This window comes from Myotis myotis, unplaced genomic scaffold (assembly GCF_014108235.1).
Source record: "Myotis myotis isolate mMyoMyo1 unplaced genomic scaffold, mMyoMyo1.p scaffold_m19_p_3, whole genome shotgun sequence".
NCBI classification, from domain to species: domain Eukaryota; kingdom Metazoa; phylum Chordata; class Mammalia; order Chiroptera; family Vespertilionidae; genus Myotis; species Myotis myotis.
The window spans coordinates 184,474,326-184,489,258 of record NW_023416335.1 but is presented as its reverse complement, the minus strand read 5'-3'; the positions used below and the strand labels follow the sequence as shown (position 1 = coordinate 184,489,258).

Sequence of the window (14,933 nt, the reverse complement as noted above, 5' to 3'; positions counted from 1 at the left end):
CCAGAGAGAAGTCAAAACTCGAACTGGCTACACAACTGAAACTGATTTGTTGGTATTTTGTGGTATAAATGTGGACCGTTTCTATCTGGATGAGACATAGGTCAAAAGTCCTGTCCTAGGATGTGAGAAAGGGAGGCCTCCACATCTGTTCCTGTCTGCTCAAGATCCCAAGACTGTAAAGGTACTTGTTCACTAAAAGGGTGTAAATGTTTATTTGATGTTTGTATGTCTACTTGGGTATAATTATTTGTTCATATAAATGTGGAAGTATATTCTGTGCTAGGTTGGGATTTTGGAATTCTGGGGTAGATTTAAAAGATATTTGTGACTTTTCTAGTCTGATTGGGACATTTAAGGGTAGGGCTCACAGTTCCTCAGGGCAGAGATTCCATGGGCCCTTCCCCCTGCCTGTGCTGAATTAAATAATACAGGCCAGTGTCATTTAGCTTGCTGGTTAAAGGAAAACAATGGACCTTAGAATCTGTAAAGGTGGGCGGGAATGAAGCTGGTCAAATGTACTGAAAGAGTTTGGTACCTGTTGCTGCTAGCAAAGGAGGGGCTGATACCCACTTCTAGCACACTCCCTTGAAAGAGGCCTGGTTGCTGCTCTGCCAAAAAGGGAACTGGTAGAAAGACAAGAAAGCAGAGCCCTGTAACTGATAAACAGGGTTCCATCAGGACTTTGAAGTTCTCCAAGAGAGGAGGACTCTTTCCTTGAGAGGGCTCCAGAGGGCGCACGAGGACATTTGGTCGCGCCTCCGCGCCATCTATGGGACCAGCCCAACCCCAACTCCTCATCAGCACAGACCAGGAGATTGGGTCTACATCAGAAGGTACTGCTGGGAGACCCTAGAGCCACGTTGGAAGGGTGTGGTGCTGAAGACCCCCACCGCTCTCAAGGTAGACGGCGTCACGACCTGGGTCCATCCGGAAAGACTTCATCACCAAATAGAGCGTCGATCGAGATCCACGCAACCCGCTCAAGCTCAAGCTACGGCGTGCTCGACCTGCGTGATGCTGGTAACATTAAATAGATTTAGATAATGCCTGCGCCTTCATGGACACGGCTCCAAAATGACAAGGACAATTCATAGGATCACATGTCTAGTATCATGTTTTATTGTATTGATATGTTATATTGACCTTTGATTCTTTTGCAGGTTTGACTGTATGTTGGCTGTCCTGGAAGGGAGCTGTGTGGGGTGACCCCCAAAAGTAAAGGGTGTCTAGCTGCCAAGAGGACAAGTGCCCAACTGGGCAGGGAAGGGTGCCCATCAGGTTTTGGTCTCTGTTGAGAGACAGCTAACAGTTGACAGCCTGTAATACTGTCTTGCAGGCCTGAGTCACCATGCCCATGTCAGGGGTAGTAAAGCTGGAAAAAGCCTGTTTAGATTAGAAAGTCTGAGGCATGGACCAACAATTACTGTTTTGTTTTAAATCCATGAAAAGAAATTAGCAAGGAAAGTCAGAAAATCTTAGAGTAAATCAGTATGTTTTTCTCCTTATGTAATTCCTCCAAAATCTGGCAATGCTAAGTAAGTACGTTTCTTTGCATAGATTCAGTAAGACTGGTGCCTAGTAGTGGTTTTATTAACGGAAAACTTTGACTGGAGTATCATGTTTTAAAGAGCCCTATCTGAGCTCTAAAGACTTGAAGCCACTAAGAATGCCACGAAGAAAGCCTGGTATCCTGCCTGGGAGCCCTGAAGACGGCTGGCGCTGGAGCGTCAGGCCCATGCCCTACCATCACTGGCGGTTGGTAAGAGTAGAAGGGGAGCAGTAAAGATGCCTCTGCATCCCTGCAGAACCCCCACACACTCTGGGCCGCAACGAGTAGGAGGGCTACTGAGATGGGCCTTAAAGCCTGGAGCATGGGCTCAGGTGGAGTTGCTACAGGTGAGGGATTCACCTAACTCAGCAGATACTGCAGGCAGGCCTGATGGCAGCTGGATGGCTTGGCTTCCTGGCCCTACGGGGCACATTAAGGTTCAACCATGAAATTCCAGCAAAGGTAGTCAGTTACCATTCTTGTTGTGTTTATGCAAACATCAGGACAGTATAATCTTTATTTGGCTTTTTAATAGCCATGGAGGAATTTTAAGAAGAAAAATCCTATTTCAATAGAAGTTGTTAAAGCTAAAATGGTTTCTTTCCCTTCCACCGGACCATTTGTTAAGTGTATAAAATAGCTCAGTTGATAGTTCTGTGTGCTCACTACGGGCCCCTAGCGACGGTGAAATAAAAGTGCAGTCCGTCTCATGATTGAGCCGGAAGTTCCAAGACAAGGGGGGAATGATGGGGCAGAGGCCATTTGCTCAGACTTGCGCCTGGCCAATCGGCAGGGTCACAGCCAGCTCCCCTCCCCTCACTATGAAAGCCCGGATTTTCACATGGGTCGCACTCGGTTTCCGGTCACTGCGTTGACTGGAGGCCCGGGTCGGGTTAGCTAACTCAATAAAGGACCTTCTGCTTTTGCATCGGACTGACTCCCTGGCATGGTTTCTTGGGGATCTTGAATTCTGGGCATAACAAGTGTTTTACTAGTAATACAGGTGTTCTGTAAAGAACCAAAGTCCGAATAGTGTGTTGTTGATGTAAGCAACATCCAAATGTGTAGATAATTTTTATAAGTTTATTTGAGCCAAACTGACAACAATTGCAGGGAAACAAAAAGCTCAACGGAATGAGAAAAAGCTTTTGAGAATGACGGTCTTACAATTTATTTTATACATTTGAATCAAAGGAGGGTTAGATTAGAATGTTAACTTAAAATTCAAAAGCCAAAATGAGAGGCAATAATGTTTAAGGGTGGGGAAAAAAGTAGGTTTACAGTTGTGAGTACACAAAACACAGTTCATTCTTGTACTATTATTTTATAATTATTGCAGTATTTTTTCCATATAAACAACTGTAGCCACCACCTGCATTTGGGATCAAAGAACGGTAATTTGAGAAACATAGATTCAGATAGAGTAGTGTGCTGATTACAGTATGAAGGAAGGGAGCTTTTAGGAGGAAAGGAATAATTACAAGAAAAAGAAGAAAGAATTCCTATTGCTACTGTGAAGCTGGGTTACTCTTGAACTTTATAACATCGGCTACTGGTTCTATCTTCAGATAGAGAGTCCATAATCATCAGTCCTTGTGGTCAGAATGTCTGCTCTTCTGATGGCTTTACCAAAAATTGCTTGTAAGACAATCTTGGTGTTAGCCCAATTTCAAGGTCTGGCCCAGTCCAAACAGCTCAAACTTTCAAGAAGCAAAACATGCAAGGGACTTCTGGAGTGGCATTTCAGGATCTATTTTGAAATGGCCCCATTTAATTTCAACTTTCACGGGGGAAGGGGAGGATATACAATATGTAAAAAAGAGGGCCTTTAATTGATGGAACTGGAGACCAGTGTAGGAGAGATAATAGTGAAGAAGTAAGATTTAGTAAAAGGCAGTGATACTTTACATCTCAAAAAGGTGTAAAGGAATAGAGGGGAACGCATAAAAATTATATTTAAGGTGCAGAGCACTATAATTAAAGAATCTCAAATGGGCCTTAGCCTTTCCAATATGGTCAACAGATTGAAAAGCATTGCATAGAGTGAGAGCCTACAAGAAGTGGGAAAAGGATTCTATAAGCTGCCAAAATGAAGGTATAGGTATAAAATCTACTTTTAAAAAGCCATAATTCTTGTTGGCTTACAAAATGGATGAGAAGTTTAACTCACATTCTTAATGGTTGGATGCAAAAAGAATGGTGATAATTCAGGTTTAGATATACCAAACTTGAAGTAATAAAAAACATCCAGGGTAACATAAATCTGGTACTAAGAGATATCAAAGCAAAGAACAGGAGAGGAATAATAGCTGGAAACTGGGTTATGAAGTCTTTGATGTAAGTGAAAGATGACTGTAGTGGAAGTGGGGAATTCATGCATGCCCGGTGTGGCACAGGGATGCAGTCCTGGAAATGGAAGTGAGGTTAATTAAAGTGAACTGCTGTCTTTGAAGATGTTTTCCTGTGTCATAGACTGGCTAATGCTCTCCCCTATTAGTCAAAGCCCTTATAGTCATGTTTTTCCTGGGGCCATAACTTTTTCTAACTTCAATTCATACTATTTCAGTCGATACTCCCAACCAGCAGTATATTTAAGATATCCTCTTCCATGTCAAAGCATTTCCACAATCCATAATTCCCTGGTTATCTTTACCATTTGTCCAACCATTTCTTTGATAATGTCTTAATCTACCATAAAAATGTATTATATTAAAATCAATCATTATATCCTTTCTTTTTTGTTGGGACAGGTCCAGCAGTATAATTTGCACAGTAGCCAGTTTTTCCTTACAAACTCAAAGTTGTGACAGTAAAAGAAGCCACAGCAAAGTAAACACATAATTGCTAACAAAACACTACTCAGAGGAATGCAATTGAGTGTTTGCAATAGGCTGCTCAAGTTCTCACTGGCTAAAGTTCATCAGTATAGCCTATTGCACTTGCTTATATTGATTGAGACGATAAGGTCACATTCAAAGCATGGAAATGACATAGCTAGATATTGATGATAGATAGAGATAGATAGAGATACAGATATAGATACAGATACAGATATCTGATATATGATATAAATATATGATAGAGAAAGAGATAGAGGTAGATACCTATAAATGTCTACCCCACCGGTGCACGATCGGGGCCAGGGAGGGATGCGGGAGGTTGGCCAGCTGCAGAGGGACTGCTGGAGGGCTCCAGGGTATGTCTGGCCCGTCTTGTTCAGTCCTGATGACCAGACCCCAACAGCAAGCTAACCTACCGGTTGGAGTATCTGCACCCTGGTGGTCAGTACACATCAGAGCGAGCAGTTGAGCAGCCTTAGCATATCATTAGTATATTAAGCTTTGATTGGTTGAACGGCTGATTGGCCGACTGGACACTTAGCATATTAGGCTTTTATTATATAAGATATGTATAATTTTCAACTATTATCATTTATGACAAGATATGAGCCCCATACTATTTATCATTTATAGTTAGAAACATATTTCATAGACATATATTGTAACATGCAGCATGGTTGTGGCCACTATTAAATGGCATATGCATGTAAAAGCTTAGGGGGCAGATTATGGAATATAAATATGAGAAAACAAAAGCCTTTAAATTATAGTATTCTTACACTTTGAGTTCCAGAAAAGGTGGAGAAGGAAAATACATGTTCATTAAGGTTATTATAATGTTGTTCAAAGCAGAACCTTGGAAAGCTTCTTCTACTTGGGAAAGGAGGAAAAATCAGCTTTAGAGAGTTAGAATCATTAAGAATTGTAACGGAGCCTGACAGGCATGGTTCAGTTTGAGTGTAGACCTATGAACCAGGAGGTCACAGTTCAATTCCTGGCCAGGGTTGCAGGTTCAATACCCACTCTAGGGAATGCAGGAGGCAGCCAATCAATGATCCCCTATCCTCATTTATGTTTATATCTCTCTCTCCCTTCCTCTCTGAAATCAATAAAAATAATAAAAAGAATTGGAATTGACAGATTTAATTTAGACTCTTGTATTGTCACTTATCACTATGTGATTTTATTGGGATCTGTGAAATCCCTAAGGGTAGTCACAGTAGAATACTTTTATGCACACCTACAATGTACCAAAGATTTTGATATCAGGAATGAGATACCTTGCTCTATTATATACTATGAAGATAGACTAATCAAATAAGATACAATTTTTTTCAAAAACATCTCCACATCAAACTAAACTAATAAATCTCATTTTAATGTTTCTTGATGAAACTAGACAGTTCCATCATAATTTGTATATCATTTGTTTGTGTTTATAAACTTTTTCTTAGCCAATATATGATAAGCTAATTAACTTTGTTATTCACATTTGTTTTTAGCTAATTATCTTGTCAAAGACCTAATTGCAGAAATTCTGCATTTTTGGACAAATGACCAGTTATTCCACAAAGATTATCTTCTAAGTATATGTGGCTATGAAGAATTTTTACAGAAGTAAGTATCTGATTAAAGTAAATTTTGATCATTGTTATAAGTTATGTTAAGCAGCACTGACTTTTTTTTCCTTTAATCCGACTTTGTACAGCACTACTCTCTCCTAATCAGACTAATTAAATCAATTTTTTTTACCCTTTAAGGTGAATTTGAAATTTTATAAATCATATTCACAGTCTAACTCTTGGTTTTATTTTGTATTTTGTGTGCTTTTGGCAACATTTATTTAATTGACCTGTGACTAGGATGACCACCCATCTCAGCTTTTCTAGGACTTAGGGGGTTCCAAGAACATGAGACTTTCAGGTTTGACATCAAGAAAATCCTGAGCAAACCAAGTCACCTAATCTATAATAAGCTTATTAGCACTTGTCACTATTTTAAAAATAAATTATTTTGTAATAAGTAATTTTAAAATTTAGAATAATATTAGAGTGTTGATTAATTACTGATTTTTAAAACTATTTTATTATTTTTTATTTTGTGAGAGAAACACATTGATTGGTTGCCTCCTGCATGCCCCTGACTCCAGGACCCATGCCAGGGAGGAACCTGAAATTGAAGTACATGCCCTTAATGGGAATCAAACCTGGGACCCTTTCTTCCACAGGCCTGTGCTCTATCCGCTGAGTAAAACTGGCTAGGATTAAATACTGATTTTTTAAAATCACATAGGGTTTGAGTATGAGTGTATTAAGACTTGACTTGGGTGGTGAACATACAACACAGTGTACAGATAATGTTCTTTAGAAATGTGCACCTGAAACTTGTATAATTCTGTTAGCCAGTGTTACCACAATAAATTCAACTTAAAAAAATCTGAGTGGTTTAGATATTAGAAAGAATAATAATGAACATTCTGCTTATTAAAATAAATTATATCAATACATACATAGGCTGATATACTCATATAGTAAGCATATCCTTCAATTTCCATTAGGAAATAAATTACTATAATTAATCTATATTTATATCATCAACTCTCTTATTTTTTTTTTTTTTAAATATATTTTATTGATTTTTTACAGAGAGGAAGGGAGAGAGATAGAGAGCTAGAAACATCGATGAGAGAGAAACATCGATCAGCTGCCTCCTGCACATCTCCTACTGGGGATATGCCCGCAACCCAGGTACATGCCCTTGACCGGAATCGAACCTGGGACCTTTCAGTCCCCAGGCCGACGCTCTATCCACTGAGCCAAACCGGTTTCGGCATCAACTCTCTTATTTTAATAAAACCCAGGTAAATAAATTTTTCCAAATAATATTTCCAAAAAATAGTAAATTTTATAATACCTTCTTTATTCTTTATTCAGGAAGCCTTTAAAACAACAAGAAAAGCCTGTTCTCATGTATGTCAAATGCAAATACTTATTTGGTAGAAAAATCACCTTCTCTTAATGTGCCACAATAACTATTGTCATAAAATTCCTTGAAGACAAACCTTGAAAATATAATCTATCTTATCTAATAAAAGATAAACATGCAAATTGACCTGCTACACTCACAAGCCATGCCCACAAGAAAATCAGAGTGACTATATGCAAATTAACCCAACCAAGATGGCGGCCAGCAGCCACGGAGCTGGAGCAAGCAGGAGGTTTGGTTGCCCTGGCGATGGAGGAAGCCAAGCTTCCCGCCTACCCTGGCCGGCTGTGGTCTCCACTCAAGGCAACAAAGTTTCAATTATAGAAGATAAATAAATCCCAGATACCTGCTTCCAGGCAGCCTCCACTGGGAACTTGGGTGGCTGAGGACTGTGGCCAGCCTGCAAAGAGCCATCATCCCCTCACCCAGGCTGGCCAGGCACCCCAGTGAGGACCTCTACCCTGAAGGGGCTGTGGCCAACCTGCAGCCATCAGCCCCTCACCCAGGCTGGCCACACCCTCATGGGATGAGGGTCCCCACTGGGGGGGCCTGGTCAGTGCTCTCCCACAAGAGGAGCTCTTCTCAGCCACAAGCCAGGCTGACGGCTGCCAGCACAGCGGTGGTGGTGGGAGCCTCTCCCACCTCCTCAGCAGCTCTAAGGATGTCCGACTGCAGCTTAGGCCTGCTCTCTGCTGGCAAGTGAACATCTCCAGAGGGCTGCCGGGCTGCCAGAGGGATGTCTGACTGCCATCTTGGGCCCGATCCCCCAGGGAGTGGGCCTAAGCCAGCAGGTGGACATGCCCCGAAGGATCCAGACTGCAAGAGGGCACAGGCCAGGCTGAGGGACTCCCCCTTCCCCCCGAGTGCACAAATTTTTGTGCACCGGGCCTCTAGTATATATATAAAAGCCTAAGTGATTGTTTGACCATTCAACCGGTACACTGACCACCAGAGGGCAGATGCTCAATGCACAGGCATGGCAACATGGAACAAACTGATGACTCTCAGAGGGAAGGGGGGAAGGATAGAGTGGGAAGAGATTAACCAAAGATCTTATATGCATGCTAGAGGCTGTGCACTGGTGAGGTCCCTCAGCCTGGCTTGTGGGGATCGGGTGGAAACTGGCAGTCTGACATACCCTGAAGGGTCCCGGATTGTGAAAGTGTGCAGGCAAGGCCAAGAGACCCCACCAGTGCACAAATCTGTGCACCAGGCCTCTACTACAACTATAAGAAAGAAAATATTCGTCTGATGGTATTGCATAGTCATTCTAAGCAGGAAAGAAATAAAGAATAAAATGTTTAATAAGGTAGATTGCCATTTACATTTCCCCTTTGTGTTTCTATGAGTATCTAAAGATTGACAACACTCAGTGATTAAGTTGCTCCTTCCATCAACATATTTTTGACAGTGTATCCAATGAACAAGGAGAAACACTTCAGTAACACAATCTTATACTGAGTACTCATTAAAATTCACCTTCTGAATGTACATATCCGAATGTAAATCTGGCTGATGTCAAACATTTGATGTAAAAAACAAGAAATGTTATTAAATATATTTATTTAATATTACCAGTAGGAAGCATTATTCCAAAAGCAAAAGAATTGAAGAATAGAAATTTGAAAAAGTCTAATGTGGAGAACATTTATAATGGACCTTGACTTAATTACTGTTTTTAAGGATAAGTTATCCATAAATAGATAGCTCAATTGTTGACTGCTGAAAATGTTGTTCATATCATTCCACTCTTTTTTTCCTTGCTAATATGAACATAATAGATTTCTAAACTGTTTTCATTGTCATTTATTTCTATTAAAATTTCATTTATGTGGCTTTTATTAAAAGAGGAATGTTGCCAAGTATTAGTTTAGATTAATTATAGTCATTTATTCCCTAATGGAAATTTAAAGATATGTATATATCTAGGACTTGCTTACTATTTGAGAACAGCCTATATATATTGATTTTAATAAGAAGAATATCCATTACTATTTTTTCTAGTATCTAATTTTTCAGACTTTTTAGTTTATTCTGGAAAGTGGATAAGATTATATATATATATATATATATATGGGTTGAGGGGAAATCTAATGGAGAGAAAAGGATAGAAGGCACAGAACAGGTCAATGGTGAATCATATTCCATGAGGAAATAACAGAGGATGGTATCAAGAAGTCAGATGAAGGAGTTAGAAAGACCAATAGGTGTTCAGGTGAATATGAATTTTAAAATTTTAATACCTTGAGAGATAACTTTGCTTTTGGAAAACTGGAACTCTGATAAAAGTAGGGATGCTTAAGGAAGTGGCATGGAGATGATAATATTAGTAATAATAATAATAATAATAACAACAACAATAACAGAATCTACTTCACTGCTGAAAGCTTTTTATGAGCTAGAATTTTCATATTTAGCGCCATTCATTCTCAGATAAGAAAAGCATGATTATTCCCATTTTAAAGATGGGAAAATGGAGGCTAAGAGAAATTAAATGACTTACTAAATGTTATAAAATTTGGAAGCGCCCTGACTGGTTTGGCTCAGTGGATAGAGCGTCGGCCTGCAGACTGAAGGGTCCCAGGTTCAATTCCGGTCAAGGGCATGTACCTTGGTTGCAGGCACATCCCCAGTAGGAGGTTTGCAGGAGGCAGCTGATTGATGTTTCTCTCTCATCGATGTTTCTAACTCTCTATTCCTCTCTCTTCCTCTCTGTAAAAATCAATAAAAAACAATAAAAATATATTTTTAAAAAATTTGGAAGCAATAGTCAAGGATAGCATGGGTTTTATTTGGGTCTGAAGCCTATAGTCTTTCCAGTCTATAGCAAAGCCTCCAATCATGACAAATGCTAACTTGAAAATAAAAGTCACCCCAATATATGTTTCATTGGGGATAATGATCATATATTTGTGCATTAAACATGGGTTTGTAATTCAATACATAGCATTTAGGTCAAACACAAGAAAAAAAAAAAACATAACTTACAGAACACTCATTTTCTGACATTTAATTTTTTAAAAAATCTACAATCAGGAAATGTTTAGAAGTAGTTTGACCCAAAATGAGGTAAATTATAATCACTAAAAGTGGACTTTAAATGTCATTTTACAGTTTCTGATTAAACAAAAGTTAATTTGTTTTTGGAATTTTGAGACTGTTTAAGCAAATAAATGGTATCAAACAAATTCTATCCTCTATTGATAATGCTACTCCTTATCACAGTTGCTTTGCAGAAATGAGTTAACCTGTTTTGAGGAGACAAAGTGAAACTAAACATACAGGGACTGGGACCTTTGGGGGCGGGAATAAAAACTGGGAACCCAACTAGGTGGAGTTACTAAGACATCCCAATGGGGCCTGGAAGGAAGGGCAGGCAAAAGAGACATAAGCTTCAAAATTTATGAATGTTGCTAAGACAGGCAGCTTGCAGATAACCAATACAATACAGTGAGGCATATACTGTAACTAATCCAAAGAATGTTATTAAGGCTGAATGTGCCGAGCCAGCTCAGCCAAGGGTTCCGCGAGCCTGCGGGAGGGTGGTGAAGGATGGAAAAATGACAGACAAAAAATAAGCTGGGTCTAGGTGGATCTTCCTGTGCCTGGCTGAGGCCACAGAGAGATCCAGAGGCAAGCCGAGCCTTTATTTTATAGCCAGAGGTAAACAAGGTAGTGGTCAGCATAGTTACAATGTTCTCCTAAGTTTCTCTTGCTTTGGCAGCACTTGCTACATCTCCCTCAGCCGATTAGCTACCCGGGTAAGATCTAGGGAGCATCATAACGTCAAGCTTAATTATGCTAAGAGGACTGTGCCCTCTAAGCTGGGACCTGTTTGTGGCTTTGCCAACAGGTCAGTCCAAGGCTTAACCCTAGCCGCTACGCCCTACAGCTGAATTCTTTGAAAAGACCAATTAGGAACTAGCAAGGCTGCATCCACCCCCTAAATTAAAAGACATGTCCTTCCTCTTGCCCTCCCTCTTTACCCTGGGAACACAATGTTTCCTGATGTTCCTGTGGCGGGGGGAGCACATCTCTGTGCACATGTGGCTTATGGCCATGTGGGACTCTACACACGGACTAATATACTTTAATTTGCATGATGCTCTCAATAAACTTTGCCTCCATTAACCATTTTTGTCCACGACTTCATTCTTTGATTTTGAGAGACAATGAACTCGAACTCAAACATCCACATTTCGGTTTAACTTCTGACTTCAGTTTATTGACCTTTTAAAAATTAAATTATTAATATATTTTTCTACTTTACAAATGGGCTTTAGAATTACTGTTTAGTAATTTTTAATTCCAAATGTAAAATTTTTATTAAGCTCTAGTAGTTTTTTTCATTATGTATGGATTGCTTTGAGTTCCTGTACAGTGTGGGACTTAATAAATTAAAAATATATAGTTGTTAAAATATAATGAACTAAGTAGAAAGATATCTCTTTCTCACAAAAAATACTGTTACTTTTATAGTATGATGTAGAAAGATTTTTCATTTTAAGCTTTTCTTGTATTATCAGAACTATGCTTCTTCATCTGTCCTGTTTTAGAAAGAGATGCATAATATTTAGTTGCTACTTTTTGCACTTTCTCATTTATCTTGGATTAGATAAGTTTAAATCCTTCAAATTTAAACTCCTTTGTGTCATCCAGATGGTAGAGTTTTCTTTTAAAATAGTCACAATAAAAATCTTAGAAGAATCATAGGCAGCAAAATAGCAGACATATGTTGTAGCAATATCTTTACTGATACAGCTCCTAGGGCAATGGAAACTCAGGAGAAAATAAACAAATGGGACTACATCAAAATAAAAAGTTTCTGCACAGTGAAAGAAACCATCAACAAAACAAGAACAGCCACTGCATGGAAGAATATATTTGCCAATGTTATCTCCAATAAGGGTTTAATCTGCAACATTTATAGGGAACTCATACAACTTAACAAAAGGAAGATAATCCAATAAAAAAAAAAAAAAAAAAAAACTGGCAAAGGACCTAAGTAGACACTTTTCAAAAGAGGACATACAGAAGGCCAAGAGACATATGAAAACATGCTCAAAGTCACTAAATATCCTAGAGATGCAAATCAAAATGACAATGAGGTACCGGCTCACACCTGTCAGACTGGCTATCATCAACAAATCAGCAAAGACAAGTGCTGGCGAGGCTGCAGAGAAAAAGGAACCCTCGTGCACTGCTGGTGGGAATGCAGACTGGTGAGGCACTGTGGAAAACAGTATGGAATTTCCTCAAAAAATTAAAAATGGAACTCCCATTTGACCCAGTAATCCCACTTCTAGGAATATATCCCAAGAAAACAGAGACACCAATCAGAAAGGATATATGCATCCCTATGTTCATAGCAGCACAATTTACAATAGCTAAGATTTGGAAACAGCCTAAGTGCCCATCAGCAAATGAGTGGATTAGAAAACTGTGGTACATCTAAACAATGGAATACTATGCTGCTGTGAAAAAAGAATGAATTTTTATCATTTGCAACAGTATGTATGGAACTGGAGAGCATTATGCTAAGCAATTTAAGCCAGTCAGAGAAAGATAAATATCACATGATCTCACTCATTTGTGGAATACAATGAACAACATAAACTGATGAACAAAAATAGAATCAGAGACATAGAAGAATCGAACAGACTGTCCAACCTATGAGGGAAGGCAGGGGGTGAGGGGGTAAGAAATCAACCAAAGGACTTGTATGCATGCATATGAGCATCACCAATGGACAAAGACAGTAGGGTGGTGAGGGCATGTTCTGATGGGTGGGAGCAGCCAGGGAGAGGTCAATGGGGGAAAAAGGAGACTCATGTAGTACTTAAAAAATAAAGAATTTAAATTTTTAAAAAATCAAGAAAAAAATAGTCACAATAAGTAACTACTTTCTGAATCAGTCAAATTAATCAAGTTTTGCAGAAGTAGCTAAACAGTTAAAATGTCAATGGTCAGTATATGTTTTACAATTTTGACAATGGTATATTTGTAATGCTCTATTTTTCACTTCTTCCTTAAGTCATATTTTTCTTTCTTTTTTTTTACTAAGTTTAGTAAATACATAAAATCTTGAAAAGGGAGCTAATATAAATAAATATGATGATGATAGGTCGGTAGGTAAATAGATATATAGGCACAACCTACACATTTATTTACATTTATATTGATTTGTTAAAACAGTGTTCTCAGACCTAAATGTGTATACTAGCCACCGGAGGAACTTGTTAAAAAACATTCTCTTTTAGTTGTTCTGGGCTGGGTCCCAAGACAAGGCTAAATTCCTGACAAGTTTCTGTGTGATGCTGATGTTCACGGTCCTCTGTTCACATTTCAAGTAGCAAGATATTAGAGGCTATTAATGAACTAAGAATGTAGACTATGCACCAAGCTTACATGTTTGTGACATATTGCAAAAGTAAGAAAGATAACGTTCCTAGCAAGCCAAAATTCATTTTGATAAATCAACTAGAGTGTTATGGCAACTTATTTAACATTCATCTTAATTTAGTATCACAAACTTTTTCTGTCGATTACAATATTTCATTCTCTCTCTCTCTCTCTCTCTCTCTCTCTCTCTCTCTCTTTCTCTCTCTCTCTCGCTTTTGTTCTGCCTCTCCCTCTCCCTCTCCCGGTTAATTTTTTCTATAAGCACAATAACAAAAATTTATATCATGTTTGCATAACTATTCTCAAAAATGAGATATTATATCAAATATAGTCTTAAAAACTGCTTTATAAACAGTTTTAAATAATGTATTATTACCAAAGAGTAAATTAAAGAATTAGAACAGAATATTCATTAATTTTTTCCTAGGCTTATGGTAGCTTAATACAAAGTTGTCAGAGATATAAAGAAACACATGCAAAGCCAAATAAAGTCAGAATAAATTAAATAGAGAAATAACAGAAGTCATTTTGTTCATTCAAAAAAATATTAACAGCTCCCTTCATGTTCTGGTCTTGAATGCCCCACATTAATTCCCATGGTAGCAGTGTTCTTTTTAATTCCATTTCCCTATTTCCCATGATCTTATCCAGTAGACACTCGACTGGGCTTCTACAGAGGCAGGCTTGAGGGCAGGACAAATAGAGGACAACTGGACTGTTTCCTAAGGTGGCCCTGCACCCTGCTCTGCATCCAGGAGTAACAATAACCATACCTTCACCTGGACTTGCAACCATCTCATGAGTTTTTTTATTTATAAATATATTTATAATATATGAAGTTTAGTGCTAGTTCATAATTTTATATCTTACCAGAGACCCGGTGCATGGATTCGTGCACTGGTGGGATCCCTCTGTCTGGCCTGTGGGGATTGGGCCAAAACTGGCTCTCCAACAACCCCTGAGGGGTCCCCGGAATAGGGATCCCTTCTCTCTTTTCTCAATATTATGTCACTTTCTCTCCGTATCTGTCTCGCTTCTTTCATCTCACTTTACCCTAAGTTTGGCAGTAACTGACGTCTTGTGGGCATTTTTCTGCAAAATGCAATTATTTAGCAAACAGGATTTACTTAGCCTGGAATCTAGCAGTTGAGGGTAGG

At 38.9% G+C, this 14,933-nt stretch overlaps 1 protein-coding gene across 1 annotated transcript in view; it reads left to right on the top strand.

Moving 5' to 3' along the window:
• The window catches only part of PIK3C2G (phosphatidylinositol-4-phosphate 3-kinase catalytic subunit type 2 gamma), a 289,697-nt gene that overhangs the window by 28,373 nt on the left and 246,391 nt on the right, over nucleotides 1–14,933 (top strand). The window contains exon 5 of the mRNA XM_036301543.1: nucleotides 5,892–6,006. Within this exon, the coding sequence (XP_036157436.1) occupies nucleotides 5,892–6,006 (115 nt within the window). The remainder of the gene's footprint in view (nucleotides 1–5,891; nucleotides 6,007–14,933) is intronic.